Here is an 18,832-nt window from a genome sequence, read left to right as displayed (position 1 = left end):
GGACAGATGGTGTCGTATGCAGGTTGTTAAAGCCCCTCGAGGCAAATTTTTGTCTTGTGATATTAGGCTATATAAATAAAACTGCATTGATACTGAGGCAAAAGTTCACATTACTAGTCCCTGCAAGTCAATCAATTTCACGCCAGCATTACTTCTTTATCCAGGAAATGACTAATAAAATCCCCCACCTGGACACGCACACACCACACATTACTGTTCAGTGGCTACACTGTACCATGTAAACAGGTTTACAGTTTATTCAGCATTATTCTATCGTTATTCATTCATACATTTAGCCATCGCATGCTAATGTCTGCAGACAGTGAACTCATGCTGCAGGCCTGCGGCTGTGGAGGGCCTGAATCAGCCTTCATCTCTCCGGCCTTATCTCACAGGCATGTCAGCCCCTACAACAACCGGTGTCTGCTCGGGCGGTCTCCCAGCCAGCCAGCCAGCCAGCACAGGCAGGCCAAATTTTCCAGCCGTGCCCGGTTCCCGTTGCCATGGTGATGACGTCATGCTGCAGCACCGGGAGGAACGGCGCAGTCGCGAGCGGTGGGAAGGGCGAGACAGAGAGCTTTACAACGCAGCCACAGCTCCTCCGCCATTCAGCCAGACAGTCGAGCGAGTCGGGAGGGCCAGGACCGAGCAGCCAGCCAGAAACCGGAGCCCGTCGTCAGCCTCCTCTCCAGCGCTCCTCTCCAGCAGCAGCAGCAGCAGCTCTCCGTGAGACTCCCCACACCGCAGCGACAATATGCGTGAGATAGTGCACCTGCAGGCCGGGCAGTGCGGGAACCAGATTGGAGCAAAGGTATGAAAACACACAAACACCCGTCGGCGGTTTGTCGACCTGTTAACTGCGGTCGGGTTTATTCACGTTTATTCTCGTTTGCTGCCTACGTGTCGACTGTTAAGAGGCCATGCTGTCCACGGGAAATACTAAATAGGTCAACATAGTAGAGTAGTTGTATAAGACTGGTGAAAGCAGCGTACAATAGCATCCTTTAGGATGGGCGGTGGCAAGCGGAGACATCCCCGCAGTTGTCACTTGATGCCCTATAAGTGAGCACATCCACCCAAACTGAGCCACTATCACTGAAACTGAGAGTGGCTGCGATGTAGTAGGTGTGTGTATCAGAGGGGATTGATTTTTCTGCTGCAATCAGAAGGTTTTGACAGGAAATCAATGAATGAACAGACGACACTCCTGCATGTGTGTGTGTGTAGCCAGAGAGAGAGAGAGAGGGGTGTGGCTCAGACACAGAATGCACTGGAACGCTGGCAGGCAGGCATCATATTAAATCATCATATTAAATTACAATAATAATTAGGCCTATAGGCTGATATGTTATTACGATCCTTGCATTGGATAATGGGTATGGCATTTTCCTCATATCAAATGTAGATCAACCCATTCTCTCTGGTATCTGTGAACCAGAGATTGATCTGAGGTTGATGAACATAGATATAGATTTAGATATGTATTTAAATGTAAAAGAGGCAAATGCTTATATTTGTGAAGCAGCTGCCATGAAATAGTTAAGAAATGTAATTATTATCATTAAATTAAAGATTATTATTCTAGCATCATATTTGGTGTCAGTTAATCTTCTGATGAAAAACGAATTGATTAATTGATTCTTTCGGCACTATAATAATCGTATGATGAGGCTGCTGTGGCTCAACAAGTAGACCAGTAAAGTGTAATATAAACAGCAGGCTATTTACTGTGTATGTACATCCTATGTTGAGATTTTAAAATGTCAGACTGTGTTAATGCAAGTCTTTATTAAGTAGTCTCTGTCTAACCTCACCCATCGACCTGTCTGTAGTTCTGGGAGGTGATCAGTGATGAGCATGGCATCGACCCAACAGGAACCTATCATGGAGACAGCGACCTGCAGCTGGACAGAATCAATGTCTACTATAATGAGGCTTCAGGTCAGGACTGTTAAAACACAACCACATGCACCTCTGTGAGCTTCTGATGTTATGTCTCTTTTAATAAATTGTTTTGACACGTTTGCATTTTTATTCAAGGTGGGAAGTACGTGCCCAGGGCCATCTTAGTGGATCTGGAGCCAGGCACCATGGACTCTGTCCGCTCCGGCCCCTTCGGACAGATCTTCAGACCTGACAACTTTGTCTTTGGTATATACGATCAGTCACATACACATATGTTGGTTATTACACAGTTTTACAGTTTAAATGATAACTAAGATCATGTGGAGCGAGAAGTAAAGCTGAATATTGAAAGTGCAGATTAATTGTAATTAATCCTTTCCTTCCAGGCCAGAGTGGAGCAGGTAACAACTGGGCCAAGGGCCACTACACAGAGGGAGCAGAGCTGGTGGACTCGGTCCTGGATGTGGTGAGGAAGGAGGCTGAGAGCTGCGACTGCCTCCAGGGTTTCCAGCTCACACACTCCCTGGGCGGGGGTACCGGCTCTGGCATGGGAACTCTGCTCATCAGCAAGATCCGTGAGGAGTACCCCGATCGTATCATGAACACCTTCAGCGTGGTGCCCTCTCCTAAGGTACAGTGATTATGTCACATTTCCTTTTTTGATATTTGAATCCTTTTCTTTCTCTTCATCTCTCTGACCTTTGTGTGCTCTGTCTCCAGGTGTCAGACACAGTGGTGGAGCCCTACAACGCCACCCTGTCTGTCCACCAGCTGGTCGAGAACACAGACGAGACTTACTGCATCGACAACGAGGCTCTGTACGACATCTGCTTCCGCACCCTCAAACTCACCACACCCACTTACGGAGACCTCAACCACCTGGTCTCCGCCACCATGAGCGGGGTGACAACCTGCCTGCGTTTCCCCGGCCAGCTCAACGCTGACCTCCGCAAACTGGCCGTCAACATGGTCCCCTTCCCCCGTCTGCACTTCTTCATGCCCGGCTTCGCCCCCTTGACCAGCCGGGGAAGCCAGCAGTACAGAGCCCTCTCTGTGCCCGAACTCACTCAGCAGATGTTTGACGCCAAGAACATGATGGCTGCCTGCGACCCCCGCCACGGCCGCTACCTGACCGTGGCTGCCGTGTTCCGCGGCCGCATGTCGATGAAGGAGGTGGACGAGCAGATGCTTAACGTGCAGAACAAGAACAGCAGCTACTTCGTGGAGTGGATCCCCAACAACGTCAAGACGGCCGTGTGCGACATCCCGCCCCGTGGGCTCAAGATGGCCGCCACCTTCATCGGCAACAGCACGGCCATCCAGGAGCTGTTCAAACGCATCTCCGAGCAGTTCACCGCCATGTTCCGCCGCAAGGCCTTCCTCCACTGGTACACCGGCGAGGGCATGGATGAGATGGAGTTCACCGAGGCGGAGAGCAACATGAACGACTTGGTGTCTGAGTACCAGCAGTATCAGGACGCCACGGCTGAGGAAGGAGAGTTTGAGGAAGAGGGAGAGGAGGAGGTGGCCTAAGGCTAAAATCACTCATCGTTCCTCCACTGCACTCATCATAACTCCATCCAACCATCCATCCACTGATTTCAGCCCTACTCTGCTCTCTTTCTCTGACCTTTTTTTTTTTTTACAGTACTGTCCTCTCCCAGCTCTCTCTCTCATCCCAGTGCTCCCTCTGTTTCCTCTTCTCTCTGCTTCTCCTCTCTCTTCCATCAACAGCCCCCTCTCCTCCACCCAGAGTAGGATTCACAACACTAAACTGACTCTCCCATCTCAGTGCTCATGTAGAGGTAGCTAACACAGGTGTGCTTGTGGTCTTTTGTCGGTAGCCTTCTGTTAATGTTCATTTATCATCATCAGTCAAGCAGTTCTGTACCTGGGCCAAGTATTCAATGAAACTGTTCAACTCACCTGAAATTTGATCACATGTCTAATTTGGCATTGATTGAAATAAACTTGTTGGAAAAAGTATCCCTGCATGTGTTTGATGTTCTTCAGAGTTTAAATTTTACAATTCTATACCAACAAATCAAGGAGATAATAACAGTTTATATTTGTACAAGTACAACTCACCCTGTAAATCTCTTTAATATACCCTTCCAAAAATATACTGCTTTCAGAATGAAACAGATCAAACTGTGCATCAGCAACATTTGAAGATGTTACTCTGGATGTCACAGCAGGCAGCAAACCAAAATGGAGACCTGCATTGTCTATAGATAAGCAGTGTTGCTTGAACACCACAAGGAGGCAGTATGAGATCTGTGAGTTTGGTGCCTCTCTGAGCAGGATGTGGACACCTGGTTACCACTTCTCCACGGTGAAACCTATGACAGCAAATGCCCTGTGATAATGCCCTGTATGATAAAAAAATACTTGCCTAGCTTACCATTTCAGTCAGCTTTCCACATAGGCTATATGATGGAGGATATATGATATACACAACAAAACAAAAGAATGTCTTTCTATATAAATCAAACAAAAAACAGAAACGTAATAGCAGCTCCAGTGTTTTTGGCACATTACAAAAGGATTAAATTGTGGAGACCTTCTGTTTTAAGTGTATCATTGGCAGTTCCTCTTTTTTTATATAACATTATCAGGAAACAGTTCAAATACAGAGATGAAAATGAAATCAAAGGTGGAGGACAGAAGGGTTTTTGGGGTTTTTTTCTTTTTTTTAGATGCAAATATCCCTGAGGTCACAGAAATGCTAATTGCACAACTTCATTTTTCCTGCAGCTGCTCATGCAGATATGTGCAATTACAGGCTGAGCAGAGGGCAAGTAATGGAAAGTTAAGAAGCGTGAACACAAATGCTGGGGATCTGGAGAGGTGGTCTTATGATAGACGTCATACACATTGACACATGACACAACACACCATAATGAGATAGATCAGGAAGTGTTCTGTCACTCCGGCGCTGATTGTGCAGACTGCTGCTTCTGCTGTGGTCCGCCTTCACTTTCCACCGCCGCTACATCAGGAGGGAGATGACTGTCATCTCACACACCTGCTAAAGATCCCTGCCCTCCTGGACAAACACATGGACACAGACACACTCAGACAGCATGGGCTCCAGACTGAAGTAAGTTAGTCATGTCATTTTTGTTTGACTTCCATCATCATCTCTCTGCCCGTCAGTCTGTTCTTGTGGTTTTTATTACTTCCTCTCACAACTGCACCGGAAGTTTCCTGCAGCAACTCTGTAGCCCTGTATCAATTGCCATACACTTCATGGTGGACCTGTTTTTGTTCAAACAGAAAAAAAATCGTTTGTAGGTTACATACAACCACCATTTCAATATTTTAATGTAATGTCTCAGCGTTTTCTGTAGAACCATCTACCTGTCTCTGATGACTATATCACATTTTATTTTTGTCCTTTAAAAACACACCAGTTTTTAAAATTTTCCTGTGAGGAGAATCTGTCAGGTTTGACAGAAGTGTGATTTCAGTGAAATGATAAAGGTTAAGCAGAATGTCTCAGCATTAATGTAACCATGTTGGGTGAGTAACACAGTAGTAGTACAACAGTATAATCTCACATCAGTGCTGTCAACCTCTTTCCTGTCAGACAAAACCCTGAGCGAACCTTCTACTGGTTCTTCGAAGCAACTTGCCCTGTAGCCAGAGACAAAGGTGAGGCCTCTGTCTTCTTTTCCAGCATTTCACCAAGGCCAGGTCATATTTGCAAATACAGTGTTTCCCAGCTTGAGTTTCAGACTCCCTGCAGTACTGAAAGTGTGCCGTCTGCTAGAGTACAGCCTATATGAGCAGAGTGATTTGCCAGTAACAGAGAAGTTGATTAAAACTGTTCCTCAAATACTTTCCTGTAATTCTTTTCGTCCTCTTCTCATTTGTCAGTTTCACATATTACAGTGATCATATTACCACCATCTGAAATAGACTTCAAGCACACCAAGTACCACTAACTAATTTCTGTGTTGTAAAGTGGTAAAATGTAAGACTTTGCGTATATGAAGGTGTTTCTGTCGAGCTGAGAGTTGCTCATACTTCCTGTCATGTGATCAGACAAACCACACAGCCTGTCTAGTCACACTCAAACCAGATGAGATGTTATGGTAATCTGAGCAGCTGAGCTCGAGGTGTTAAAAAAAACTAGATACTTTTTCTTACCTTATAACATTTATTGAATTTACTCAATTTTTAAAAAAATGTTGCCACATAAAAGTTTTTGTAAAACATAAAAACTTTGTCTCACAACGTTCTCTGTAAATAGAGTTTATTATCAATGATGTCCATTCATTTGTTTTTTATGTTGCAGATCCTGGTGTACTGTTTCAGTTTCCAGAGGACTTCAGTGATGAGGTAGCCACACATGTTTCCTGCTCCTGGAAACATACAGTATAATATTTGTGGATCTATTGAAACGATCATAGCAGCTTGTTTTCAGCCATGCTAGCAGCCCAGCTCAATAACTTTAGCATTCCTCTAGCGCCACGATGAGGTTCACATTTGTGGTTTTGATTAAAATCTCTGAACAATTATTGGATGGATCACAATAAAACTTGGTTCAGACATTCATATTCCCCTCATGATGAAATGTAACAACTTTGGTAATCCCCTGACTTTTCATGTAGAGCAATTATCTGGCTGCTAGCATAGGCTGTAGGCCTCCGAGTGTTTTAAGGTATTTTTTCATGTTTCACTTTACACTTACAGGAGGCCTCTCAAACATTGCCCAGATTCTGCTTCCCATATGACATACAAAGGTGAGTATAAACTGGCTGGTTTGCTCTTTACTCCAACCTCTAGCCTGTTTGATTTTCATGTGGCCACCTCTCACTACATTCATCTGCTCAGAGTGAGGGATGGAGTGGCCGTACAGCACTTTACTTTTGTTCTGACTGACCTTGAGGGATGCCAGCGCTTCGGTTTCTGTCGTCTCACCAACAGCACCCAAACCTGCCTTTGCATACTCAGGTACGTACGCGTGAGGGTGAGTCATTTGCATACCAAAGTTAAACCATACCTTCAACACCATAATAAAAAATATTTATTCAATTGAATTACAGCTATCTCCCGTGGTTTGAAGTGTTCTACAAACTTCTCAACAACTTGGCTGATTATCTGACTAAAGGACAGGTGAGTTTCCACTGCGTGTGTATAACGTGTCTGCTCCTACATTAGTCTCTAATTCACACAGTGCCATTAACATAATGATCACTGTCTTCTTAACAGACCAAAGAGATGAAAGTGCTGCTAACTGCACTCTACAAACAGCCCATACCACTGGCAGCTGGATCTGTCACTCTGCAGATGGTAAATCTCTAATTAGCCAATAAGAACCTAGGGTCACACTTGACTTCATGGCTGTTTCTGTCAGTGGTTAGAGTGTTGTGTTTTTTTCTGAGGGAGAGCAGCTATTGGTCAGCACAGAGGTGTCCCATCCTGTTGGACACCCAGAGGGACAAGAGGGGGTGAGTCCCACAGGAGTTCATGCGATCTGGAATAATGGCCGAGCAAAGACAGACTAACTCCTGCTGGAAAACTTAAGCTGTCTGTGCTTGATGGCTAAACCTGATGTGTGTGGACTAAAACCTTGTCTCTCTTTCTTCTAATCAATTAAATGTTGGAGCAGAACTTAACATGATTAACATCTGACAGTTATCATGACCTTTGGAACAATTAAGTTTGTATGCATAAGCCATGAATAACCCATGACTGTACTGACCCCACAGCATATGTTTTGTCTTACTGGAAATGCCTCCGTGTAGCTCAAAGTTACAGCCGGGTGCATTTTGTGGATTTTTATGTTTGAGAGAGTTTCATTCCAAAATGATAAATCCTCTACTTGAAAGAAATATTCACTCATCCAAAACAATTCTATGTTGTGAAAATATAGAAAATATTTTTAAAGTTGTAATCCATATGATTTCAGTCCTGATTTATTTGGCAACACCTGTGGTTACCATGGTAATGACAAGTACAGTTTAATACTGTAGGTCCAGGAACTCTGGTTTTCATTAGCAGTATCGCAATACAACTTTGATATGACATAAAGAGAGAGTGAAGCCAAGTTTAACCCGGTATGGGAGTGACGGACCACGCCACTGACAATAAAACCTCGACATAGAGAGGTAATTACTGAATGAGGCCACCGCAGAAAAAAATAACAAACATAAATAGTATCAAAAATAGGGTTTTATTTGTTGAAATTGTTAAGGATTATAACTTTAAGGTTGTGTTACATAAGCTTACATTAGCACACTATAGTTTGCATCTAACATTGTTGTCAAATGGACACATAATTTTGGAATGAAACCCTAAAGTCTGACCTTGTCATCTGCGATGCACACGTGTCTGTATGATGCTGAAGACACTAATCCAGCAACAAAAACACTTCTGTCAAATTCTCACAGTTTCCTAAATAATGTTTTATTTCACTTGTTTTGTCCAGGTTCCATACTTCATTGCTCCAGACCCCAGAAGTCTCCCCTCCATCCCTGAAAATGTGAGTATATTAGATTAAACAAATATCAGGATTTATAACTTAAATCAAAGCAAGTGTGTTTTTGTTTGTTTATTTGTTTTTTGTGTACAAGACTTTACCCATTCAAACTATTTATGTGTGTGTGTGGGTTAACCAGAGGAACTTGACAGAGCTGATTGTGGCAGTAGACGTGGGGAACCTTCTCCAGCTCTACGCCAGCATGCTGTTTGAGAGACGCATACTGATCTTTGCCAGCAAACTCAGCACTGTAAGCTACAAGTCATTCTTCTATTTTTGTAGTATTACATTTACTTCTGTATATGATAGAAACCATACATGATAAAATCTCTAACTTAACTATTCACTTAACCATTGTGACAAAAGAAACCACTTTAGCTTCTGCTGAATGCAACTACAGGGAAACATCACTTACTACAACTACATTCATCTCCATTGTGCTGTCATGAAATCACACATTGGCCACCATCTGTGGCCTATAACAGACCGCACAGGTATGCCTGTGTGTGCTGTGTGTTGTTATTGTCTGAAAGCAACTTCCATTTTGTGTTGTGCATAGCTGACGTCTTGCGTGCATGCACTGAGTGCTGTGTTGTACCCCATGTACTGGCAACACATCTTCATACCTGTCCTGCCACCACACCTACTGGACTACTGCTGGTAAGAAGTCTGTCTCTTACTCAGCTAGCTATGCACTGACTTTGGATTCACAGATTCTCTTTTTGTCTGGTTACAGTGCACCTATGCCTTACCTAATAGGGGTCCACACCAGTCTATCTGAGGTAAACTACTGATTAAAACAATTCTACCAGGTTTGTCCCGACAAACAGACATACCCAGATGATCATAATGTGTCTCTGTGTCTGTCTGACAGAGGGTGAGGAGTCGTGGGCTGGAGGAAGTTGTAATTCTAAACGTGGACACAAACACACTAGAAACCCCCTTTGACGACCTTAAAAGGATACCTTCAGATGTGGTAATGAATAGCCTGTGTGTGTTTGTGAAATACATATATGAGTCTCCTTGTTGTTTCCTACTTGACTTTTTTTTTTTTTTTCATTTTGGAAAGTATGACTAAATGCTTTTTTTAGATGGCGTACTGTAGCACAGAATCAGGTAAGGCTTGTTAGTTAAAGGGCACTGCAAACACAGGAAGTACACCAGGAAGTAAAAATCTATTTTACAAATTCCTGTTTTCATTTCCACCACATTTGAAGAACCATGCAGATTAGATATATTAAGCCAGTGACAATATAAAAAAGAAAACACCGGTGTCATTTTATTTTTAATTTTTTATTGTTTTATTGTGTGAATAAATTCTGTTCAGACCTTGTAGCAGCTTGAGGTTTGGGATCAGTCATTGATGTTTAGCATTTGACTCTCTACCCTGAAAGAACAATCATTAGAGGGGGGACATTTGGGGCCATGAACTGCGGCAGAGGAACCAAATTTAGACTCTCACCTCTGGCGAAAACATAGTAATATTCTTGAGTTCCTGACATGGTTTCTAGGCCCCTGTAAAAGTTCCTGTGATGCAAAGGGGCTACTAGAGTGCAAACAAAAGAAAAACCTACAAAAAGTAGGTTCCTCTGGATTAATGCCTCTGCTCTGGCTGTAAATGATGTTTGCAGATGTCCGGGCTGAAGGTGTGTTTGAAGCGTCAGGCCGTGTCTCCTGGCTCTGGTGTCTCACGAGCCTTCCTGAAAGCTCAGGCTCTGCTGTTTGGAGGCTACAGGGACGCACTGCAGGGTCACATGGTCAGTCACTCACAGACCATCTTATTGCAGATGTGTTTTTATTGATAAAAATATCAAAACTGGGCTGAATAATTGATAAATTGCTAACATATATTGTTTAGACTGTTGCCAGTATATATAAATATATATAATTATAAATTATTTATTAATTATTAATAAATATATATAAGTATATTTTTAGGACTCATTCTTGTCTTGTTGTGCCTGTCTCTCTCTCTACCCTTCCTTGTAGGAGGGTGAGATATGTTTCAGCGAGGAGCTGTTTCTAGATCACAAGTCTCACAGTATGAGACAGTTCCTACAGAGTGCCATTCATTTACAGTTCTTCAAACAGGTACATCTCATGTGGTTTGCTGCCCTCTGCTGGACATAATGTAATTTTAACACTAGAGCGGGCGTGGCTTGTTGGGCAGAGTGAAAAGTGAGATGTTGCAGCTAATAAATAAATGTCTCAGACATTATTTGATGCAGATTCATAATTTAATGGGCAGGCTGTTGTTATTTCAGACCTGGTATTTAAATATTTCATATGGTTAAAGCCACAGAACTGTGTCCTGGTCAATAATGTTCAGTTTGTTGTGAATTTGTTTCATATATTTCGATAAAATAATAAAATAAAATATATCAATATATATATATATTTTTTCAATTGTAAAAAGTAATCAAATATTTTGTTTGTTTTTTAGTTCATTGACAGCCGCCTGGATGTTATGAACAAAGGGAAGGAACCAGATGACCTCTTCGAGGATGAGATCCTAAATTGTGAAACAACAGCTGGTGTGTGTCTGTGTGTGCATGCATGTGTCTCAAACTTTGTATTACTCCCTTATCACTTACCCTCTCTCCTTTGCATTCTTATTTATTGCAGGAAAAGGGAAATCTTATCAGCAGTTGGTTGGTAATTTAAAAGTAAGTTCTTCTAATCTTTAGTTAAAACACTCCTACGTTTGAACATCTGTTTCCCATCTTGTTGAAAAGTACAACATGGATGCATTTGCTCTTTTGACAGAAAGGGGGAGGAGCGCTTATCCTCAACATGAAGTCCAAAGCAAACATGAGGGTGAGTACGGGCTGAGGTGTTTTTGCTGGGAGGAGGGCAGGTGGATTCTGTCTGCAGTACCAACACAGTTCTCTTCACAATCTTTTTAATCTCTCTCAGGCCAAAGGTCTCGCCAAGTCGGGTTTGAAAAACCTGCTGATGCACAAGGTGGGCTCTTGTTTATGTGGGCATGTGCTTCAGTTGGTACAAATGTAGCTGTAGTTTTACTCTAACACTTCTTCCTTGTGGGTATGTGTGTGTGTTTGTGTGTGTGTTGCAGGCCCAAAATGAAGAACACACCCTTCAGAGAGGAGGATCAGTGTCACACCGCCGTGCCCAGTCTGACTGCCTGCAGAATCGGCTGCCGATCACACAACACTTTGGCATGGTGAGATCTCTCACAAAACAATCCTGCATCTCATTTTCATGCATCAACTGCAAATCTTCATTTACATACCACCCACAATTATTCATGACCTAATCTGCCTGTTTAACTGTTTCATGCTGCTTCTTTGTGCTATTTTGCATCTTTTGTTGCCCTGTCCCTATTCGCTTCATTCTCACCCCAACACATGTCATGTTTGTTGTGGGGATGTTGCGTTGCAATCCCTTCGATTTGTTACGGTGTTGTCTCATGTCAGTCACGACCCCGTCGGCCTGTTCAAAAGCACAAGACTCCCAAAGACCAGGACAACATGAAGGACACTGAAGATACATGGGATGGGTGAGCAGTGGTGCAAAGTATCTAATTACATTTAGTGAGGTGCTTGTACTTTAATTTTTTCATTTTCCTTCCATTACATCACAGAGGGGAAATATCATATTTGTCACTCCATTACATTGATCTCACAAGCAGCAATTTTTTCAAATTAAGCTTGCATACAAACATATGGTGAGTTTTTGTTATATGATGCACAGTAACAGATTAAACAAAGGGAACAAACTTGTAATGAACCTCTGGATGGACTGGTTGGAAGAAAAAGAAACGCTGTGATTTATTTGTCTTTGGTGAGTGAGCAAACAAATTTAAAAAGAAATCACAGCTCTTTGCTCTGTTAGAGAAATAATATGGAGCCAGCCAAGTGCATGCTGGTCCAACCTATAACAACACTGTGAAAGGGGATTTTAAGTATATTTTGCTGTTAATAATTGTAAGAATTGTAGTGCTACTTTAAATGATCTGAGTCCATTGTCCACCAGTGACAGAGAAATAGAGAAACCCAGGGAATGCACAGCATGTATGTTTTTATTAGTGTCATTCTGTGTGCTGTTTGTTATCAGGGCTAGTGTCTGGGCCTGCGGTCGAGCCTGACTCTGAGCTCCAGGAAGGATGAGGAAGAAGGGGAAGATACACTGCTGTGTGACCCGGAGGAGATGGATCTGCTTGGGGAGATTTTTGATACACTCAGCTCCCGGAGCTCCTACGACCGCGGCCAGCTGTATGGCACACGCAGTCCTGGATCTGTTCGGACCTGACAGTCATGACTATATCACAAAGGTAAGAGGAAGAGGAACTGACACATATATACACACACAAATGTGACTTCTAGCCTAACATGGGTTGTTGCTGTGTTTTCCAGCGCGGTATAGCCAACCCCAGCCAGGAGAGCCTGTTCTTGTCCATCAGCGGCAGTGGCAGCCTGCACAGCTGGAATCTGGAAACAACAGATGAGCTGTCAGACCTGACGGAGAACTCTGATTGGCCGGGCCCAGACACTAGTGTACCAGAGGAGGAGGAGTCAGAGAGTGGCCTGCTGGCAGCATGTGAAATAAGGGATCAAGAAAGGGAACAGAGGGAGTATGGGGGGAAACAGGAAGAAGTGAAGGTAGCAATAAATGGGAACCAAGGAGAGGAAATAGATGACAGAAATAATTTTAAGGAGGTAAAGTTCAAGGAAGAGAGAAAGAAAGAAGATCAGGAAGAGAGAGTGAGTTTGGGAGATGACTCGAAGACAGAAATATCTGAGCAGCGAGAGGATGAAGGGTTAAAAGAAAAAGGGGAAGATGATAGAAATCAGCCTGAGGAGATAGCTGAGGGACACAAAATGGAAAGAGAAACAGACAAAATGCAGGAAGGTGCAGCAAGAGAAGAAGAGAAGCAAGAGGACAAGTTGGAGAAAGACAAAGAGGCGACAGGATCTTCAAACAAACTTATAAAACTGAATCTCCAAGACCCCGACACAGTGGAGCAGACAGCCAGTCCAGAAACTACAGCTCCTCCTGCACCGCAGAGCCTCGCTGCTGACCCTCAACCTCCAGCGGGTCAGGAAAAAACGAGCGAAGAAGCAGTAAAGAAAGAGGAGAGAGAGATAAGACAAACCCCCACTCCTCCTAAAGTGCTGTCTGCTGTAACACGCTTCCAGTCCCAGGCATCCAGCCAGAGCTTTCAGGTGAAGTCCAGGATCAAGGGCTCGGTTGAACCTGGGAGACCGTACAACATGCTGTGGAACAGGGAGCACACACAAACTCACCCGCCATGTGACCCAAAGACATCCGAGGAAAACAACCGCTCAGAGGCGCATGAGGGGGAAGACCCTCCTCTCATCAAAGTGTCTGAACTTAAGAAGAGATTTGAAGCTTAAAGGATAATGCTGCTGACTTTTTAAATGTTTTTTTGTGTTGTTATTGTCAACAAATTGCATGAAAAAAGACTAGTTTCACTTTTTAAAAAGGCAACATAATTTCTGAAAAACCTGGGCACTTAGTTCTTGGCAAATGTTACACAAACCAAAGAGTGCATTTATGGGGCATTATGTCAGGGGCATTTGTAGCAGGACGTTGTATGTGTGACTAAGTCAAAGTAAACTACAACATGTGTGTTAGAGGTAGATAAGGACCATGTAACCAAGTGCCACAGTGTGGCTCAGTTTTTGTGGGATTTGTTGACAATGAGAAAAGGCAAAGATTCAACAGCTTCATCCTTGAGGACACAAACTGGCTGGCAGGTGACTTTGCCAAGATTTAGCAAGTATTTAAACATATTTTTGTTTATTTGAATATTGTGTACTTGATGAAATTGCACTTAGAATTAAAGCAACTAGGCAGCACGGCTGAAATAAACAAATATGTGAATTTTGTAGATCAGCTACTGTATGATGGCCCATTTTTCACTGCTACACAAGTATGTGAGTTTTCTACAAATGCATGTGTGTAAGACATATGCTCTCCATCAACTAGTGCTGGACAAAAACTGACAAACTCTGGGGATCATTATTTCATTTTTCATCTTTCACACAGAATCTGAATAACTTAAAACCTTAATAAACTAAACATTTTGAACATCTAAGACTTTTCCCCCCTTTGCCTTCAATGCCCAAAGACAAGGGACAGAAAGAGCTGTGGTACTGGGTGTGCACATTGCTGGTTTATTAACAGAACACTGTGTATCATACATGTAAATTTTTAAGTCTTCTATGAAACTAAGCTTCTCAGAGTTGATATAAAAGTGCATCACAGTCATCGTCCTGTGTTTTTTAATCAATATCCTATGTTTTATATATAAATACAAGAAAATGTAGTACAATAAAAAGAAGACTAACCTTTGTACAAATACAAAACATACTCATGTTTCTCGTGTGGCAGAATAAAGGGAGTGAAGTGTTAAGATAAGGAAATAATAACAGTGAACAAACCTTCCACACTCGTGATACATGTCCTTGTCCGATCAGTCTATTTGTTGTCACCGGGAGTGAAAAGGTGCAGCACAAACCGTGTTTAGTGTGTCTGAAGATTTCTGGTGGATGATCCCAGAGGACAGCAGCAGCAGCAGCAGCAGCAGCAGCAGCACCCGCAACGTCAGTAAAGAGAAGGAATCGATCCACGGGTTTACACAGTGACAGAGGAGTAAAGGTATGCAAGGCCACTTTTATCATATGAGGCGTTCCTCTTTGGGCAACGGTAGAGGCAGGCCAGGTCTTTCAGACCCCGCTGCTCCCGTCTGCTTCTTCTCCTCTGCACTGGGCCTGTATGTCCCCTCCATCCTTCTTTTCTTCCTGATGACACACAGCAGCAGCAGCAAAGTCAGGCTGAGCAGGGACAGCACGGTGGAGACAAACGCCGACGCTGTGGGTGGGATCAACGTCTGCGTCGCCATGGTGACAAGAGAGCTGGGGAGGAGAAAAAAATATATATATCACACACAACTCAGGCTATCAGAGGGGTCAGTCAATGTATAACTCCAGATCAATCTATAGATGATCACATGCAGTACATCAAACAAAGTCTTGGTAATGCTTTGGTTATGAAATAGGTGGAATAAAGTTCCAAATAGGAAATGAAATAGTAACATTACACAGTTCTTTTCAGTAAACCTTATTATTTTCCCAAAGATAAAGCTACCAGAGTCCCACTGATATCAAACACCTAAACAGGGATTGGATTATATGACAACATTTAGTCTGAACTCACCTCCCTGAGGAATTGAGAGAGCTGATCAGATCTGTGACGCTAGTGTTCTTACATCTGTATCAACACAGCATCAGTTACACACAAATAACCATGAAGCCTCTTTAAATTACCAGAACATACATATAAGCTGACATATAAAATTGTCAACTTGGGATTATATAAAAATTTACATTTTACACGCTGGTGTTTGATTAAAAACTAAATCTTTAAAAATTACTGAAACAATTAATTGATAATCTAAGTGGCCAGTTAATTATCTTTAGCCTGGCTGATCAATTAATCAACTAATTGTTTCCACTAAAAGATAAAGTCTATTTTGTGGAATGAGGAAAAAGTTGAACACAGCTGGTGCAGACATTTAAAGCACATGCAAATGCCCACAGCCTGATGACCCGAGTGACCTGAAACCAACGTAACTGTCGAGGAAATGTTCTTCTGTCAGGTCCGAGAGAGCTTTGAATACCAGGAGAAAGATCTTATCAATTCTTTGCACTGATCGGACGACAATAAACATTTTAAGAAGAGTCTTATGTCATCGCCATGTTGTAGACAAATTGCATTACAACCCTCTTTAAAAACAAAAAAAAAACTCCACTGCCATGTATCTTATTGTCCCATTTATGAAAAACTGGAGAAACATCCTTCCAACACCACAAGATGAGAATGTCACCACAAACCTACATTAAGACCTAAGCTCCCAAATGATGATGAATTAATCTGCTTATCGTTGCAGCTATAATTCAATGTACTTAAATTGAAATATTCCTGCGGACACAGTTCTCTTGGAAACTCAGTCATTTTTCTTTCCTGACATTTCATATATAAAACAACTGATTCATTTAGAACTTAAAGAAAATAATCCTTTGTTGCAGCCCTATAAACACAGGATGCTGAAATGTTTAATGTACATTGAGTAATTCAAGTAAATTAGACCTTTACAATGCCTGCACTGCTAACATTAGACGTATCTCTCACATATGAAACTATTTACCACACAGACTGGGTTGAATGTATGAGTGAGTCAATAAACTGTAAAGCTGTGACCGCGACAAATAAAGACATAAATCACAGATTAATTCCTGGTAGGAGCTACAGAGATAAGAAAATACCATGATGATGCAGCAGTGGGCAGGTAAAAGAAAATACACTCAACTCACCACAAATGTCTTCACATAAAACAACAGACAACTGGCTCCTTTTCTCGTGTAAAGAAACTGTCACCTCGACTTATTCAGACTGAAAATGTCCATTTAGTCCCTGATAAACCTCTTACACATTACAAAGTTTTGTATTACCACAGGCGAATGCATGCCTGAGCACGGCGGAATGCCACTGGTCCTGCTACACCTGTCTAACCGGTGCCTGCTCCGCTCAGGTGAGCTGAGCTTCCTACTGCGAAATGACAGGTGAAACCGCTGAGAGGTAGAGAATATGAAAGAGCTCCAACAGACTCTCTGAGTCACCAAGACGGCCAGAAACAGTTTCGATTATAGCTCGACTCATAAGCTAAGTGTTATCCTTTTGTGAAGGAATACATTTGATAAATTTGCTGGGGGTTAGTTACCTGCCCGTGTTGTGGAGCGTCCAGGTGAGATGACCGTCCTGCCCCGTGTTCAGCCCTGGTTCACAGCAAGATGCTCAAAGAAATCGACAAAACTCATAATCCAGCAGTCAGGGGTCGATGTACCGCGGCATTACTAAAACAGTTTTCTCCCACGTTCACCTGCCTGTCCATATGCAAATTACCCTAGTCACATGTCCCACATGGACCAATCAGAAACAGCTGCTTATCTCGCGGTCTCTTCGGCCCTCTCTCTCTCTCTCTCCCTTTTCAGTCCAATTTTGAATAATTTCTTGTCTTATTCAAAAAAAAAAGGTTATTTAATGCATTATTCCAAGTCACAGATGACTGCAGAGAGTATGTGTATTGACTGTATTTGCCTTGACTAATGCTAATCAATTACTCAGATATCATCAGGTTTAATAATTAGAGAGCAGAGGCCTTGTGTGTTGTTTGTAAGCTGAGGACTTTCTGCTTTCTGGCGCGGCCTACTTTCATTATTACTAATCAAACAAACTTTGTTCATGTCCAAACAGTATTGCTGACGTGCAGGACAAAGACACACTATGGCTACTCTTGGCTGAATAAGGGTTCACCAGAGGTTTTTTAAAAAAAGAAAATAAGAATGAGTCATCCATGACCAAGTCCAGGGAAAATACACAATGTCCATTTTTATTCAGGGAGTCACACAAGCTTCCTTCCTTCCTTTATTTATTTATTTATTTTTTGTAGTACTTTTTCTTGTCAGTGGTGGAACAAGTATTATTACAATTTACCCCTCAAGCAGAGAGACTGTACTGTTAGCTGTTAAAGACGGTAATCAGAGATCAAACTTAGTCTTAGGAAAAATTGGTAGCTACCTGTAAAAGTATAGCAACAAAATGTAAAGCTGTGTTTTTCCATTCTAAACATATTGTGAGTTTTTCCTTTCAGATCGAAAGAGTGCAGCACTCACTAACATGTGAGTTACTTACGCAATGAATGTAATCTGTACAAAGACTGTGAAAACAATCCACGTTTTTATGGGATGTCAATATATGTGCCAGATTATGTCTTGGCTGTGTGCAGTCACTTCCTGGTTGAGGTTGACAGACAGAGCCAGGCTAGCTGTTTCCCCCTGCTTCCAGTCATTGTGCTAAGCTAAACTAACTGTCTCTTGGCTGTAGCCTTATATTTAGGGTATAAACATAATTATGGTGATTTATCACCTAACTCTTAGCATGAAAGTGAATAAGCATATGTCTCAACATGTAAACTATTCCTTTAAGATTACATATTATTGGAAAGTACTCTCATTTTCAGTTTTCTTGCAAAATATACACTGGCTGGCCACTTTATTAGATACACCTGTTCAACTGCTCATCAACACAAATATCTAATCAGCCAATCACACAGCAGCAACTCAGTGCATGGAGGTATGCAGCCATGGTCAAGACGACCTGCTGAAGTTCAAAACAAGCATCAGAATGGGGATGAAAGGTGATTTCAGTGACTTTGAAGGCTTTATTAGGTACACCTAAAGAGGCCAGTGAGAATATTTTGGTTCTGATGTAGATAGACAACATAGCTAAAATCTATTGTCACCATATATGTAATTTTATGTTGCCTTCTATTATTCATAGTGTCCTTTCTGAAACATAATTCAGATGCTGTTTTATTGATTAAAACACCAG

At 42.3% G+C, this 18,832-nt stretch overlaps 2 protein-coding genes across 2 annotated transcripts; both read left to right on the top strand.

Annotated features, from left to right (window-relative positions):
* The first annotated feature begins 590 nt into the window (after positions 1 to 590).
* On the top strand, positions 591 to 3,891 carry LOC108885438 (tubulin beta-4B chain). The gene is made up of 5 exons (XM_018679797.2): positions 591 to 811; positions 1,833 to 1,941; positions 2,041 to 2,151; positions 2,292 to 2,536; positions 2,626 to 3,891. Exons 1-5 carry the CDS (start codon positions 755 to 757, stop codon positions 3,436 to 3,438), a joined length of 1,335 nt encoding a protein of 444 aa, XP_018535313.1. The 5' UTR covers positions 591 to 754; the 3' UTR covers positions 3,439 to 3,891.
* A 927-nt stretch (positions 3,892 to 4,818) lies between these two features.
* On the top strand, positions 4,819 to 14,477 carry dennd1c (DENN domain containing 1C). The gene is given in 25 exon segments (XM_051070286.1): positions 4,819 to 5,008; positions 5,498 to 5,562; positions 6,209 to 6,252; positions 6,607 to 6,656; positions 6,748 to 6,867; positions 6,960 to 7,029; positions 7,126 to 7,206; positions 7,299 to 7,364; positions 8,345 to 8,398; positions 8,535 to 8,645; positions 8,955 to 9,055; positions 9,132 to 9,177; positions 9,270 to 9,371; positions 10,027 to 10,152; positions 10,385 to 10,486; positions 10,839 to 10,929; positions 11,021 to 11,061; positions 11,162 to 11,212; positions 11,312 to 11,359; positions 11,472 to 11,579; positions 11,833 to 11,915; positions 12,392 to 12,425; positions 12,479 to 12,646; positions 12,648 to 12,689; positions 12,772 to 14,477. Coding segments are annotated over 25 exon segments (2,823 nt in total). The 5' UTR covers positions 4,819 to 4,991; the 3' UTR covers positions 13,774 to 14,477.
* Positions 14,478 to 18,832: the final 4,355 nt, after the last annotated feature.

This window comes from Lates calcarifer, linkage group LG5 (genome assembly GCF_001640805.2).
Source record: "Lates calcarifer isolate ASB-BC8 linkage group LG5, TLL_Latcal_v3, whole genome shotgun sequence".
Lineage (NCBI taxonomy): Eukaryota > Metazoa > Chordata > Actinopteri > Centropomidae > Lates > Lates calcarifer.
The sequence above is the reverse complement of the archived record's forward strand: the minus strand, read 5'-3'. Positions and strand labels throughout refer to the sequence as shown.

Bases quoted from the DNA above. Each gene is read 5' to 3' on its own strand.
- LOC108885438 (XM_018679797.2), top strand. From the start codon at position 755: ATGCGTGAGATAGTGCACCTGCAGGCCGGGCAGTGCGGGAACCAGATT. The intron at 1,942-2,040 runs GTCAGGACTGTT...TTTTTATTCAAG, and splicing joins CTACTATAATGAGGCTTCAG to GTGGGAAGTACGTGCCCAGG. The intron at 2,537-2,625 runs GTACAGTGATTA...CTCTGTCTCCAG, and splicing joins GCGTGGTGCCCTCTCCTAAG to GTGTCAGACACAGTGGTGGA.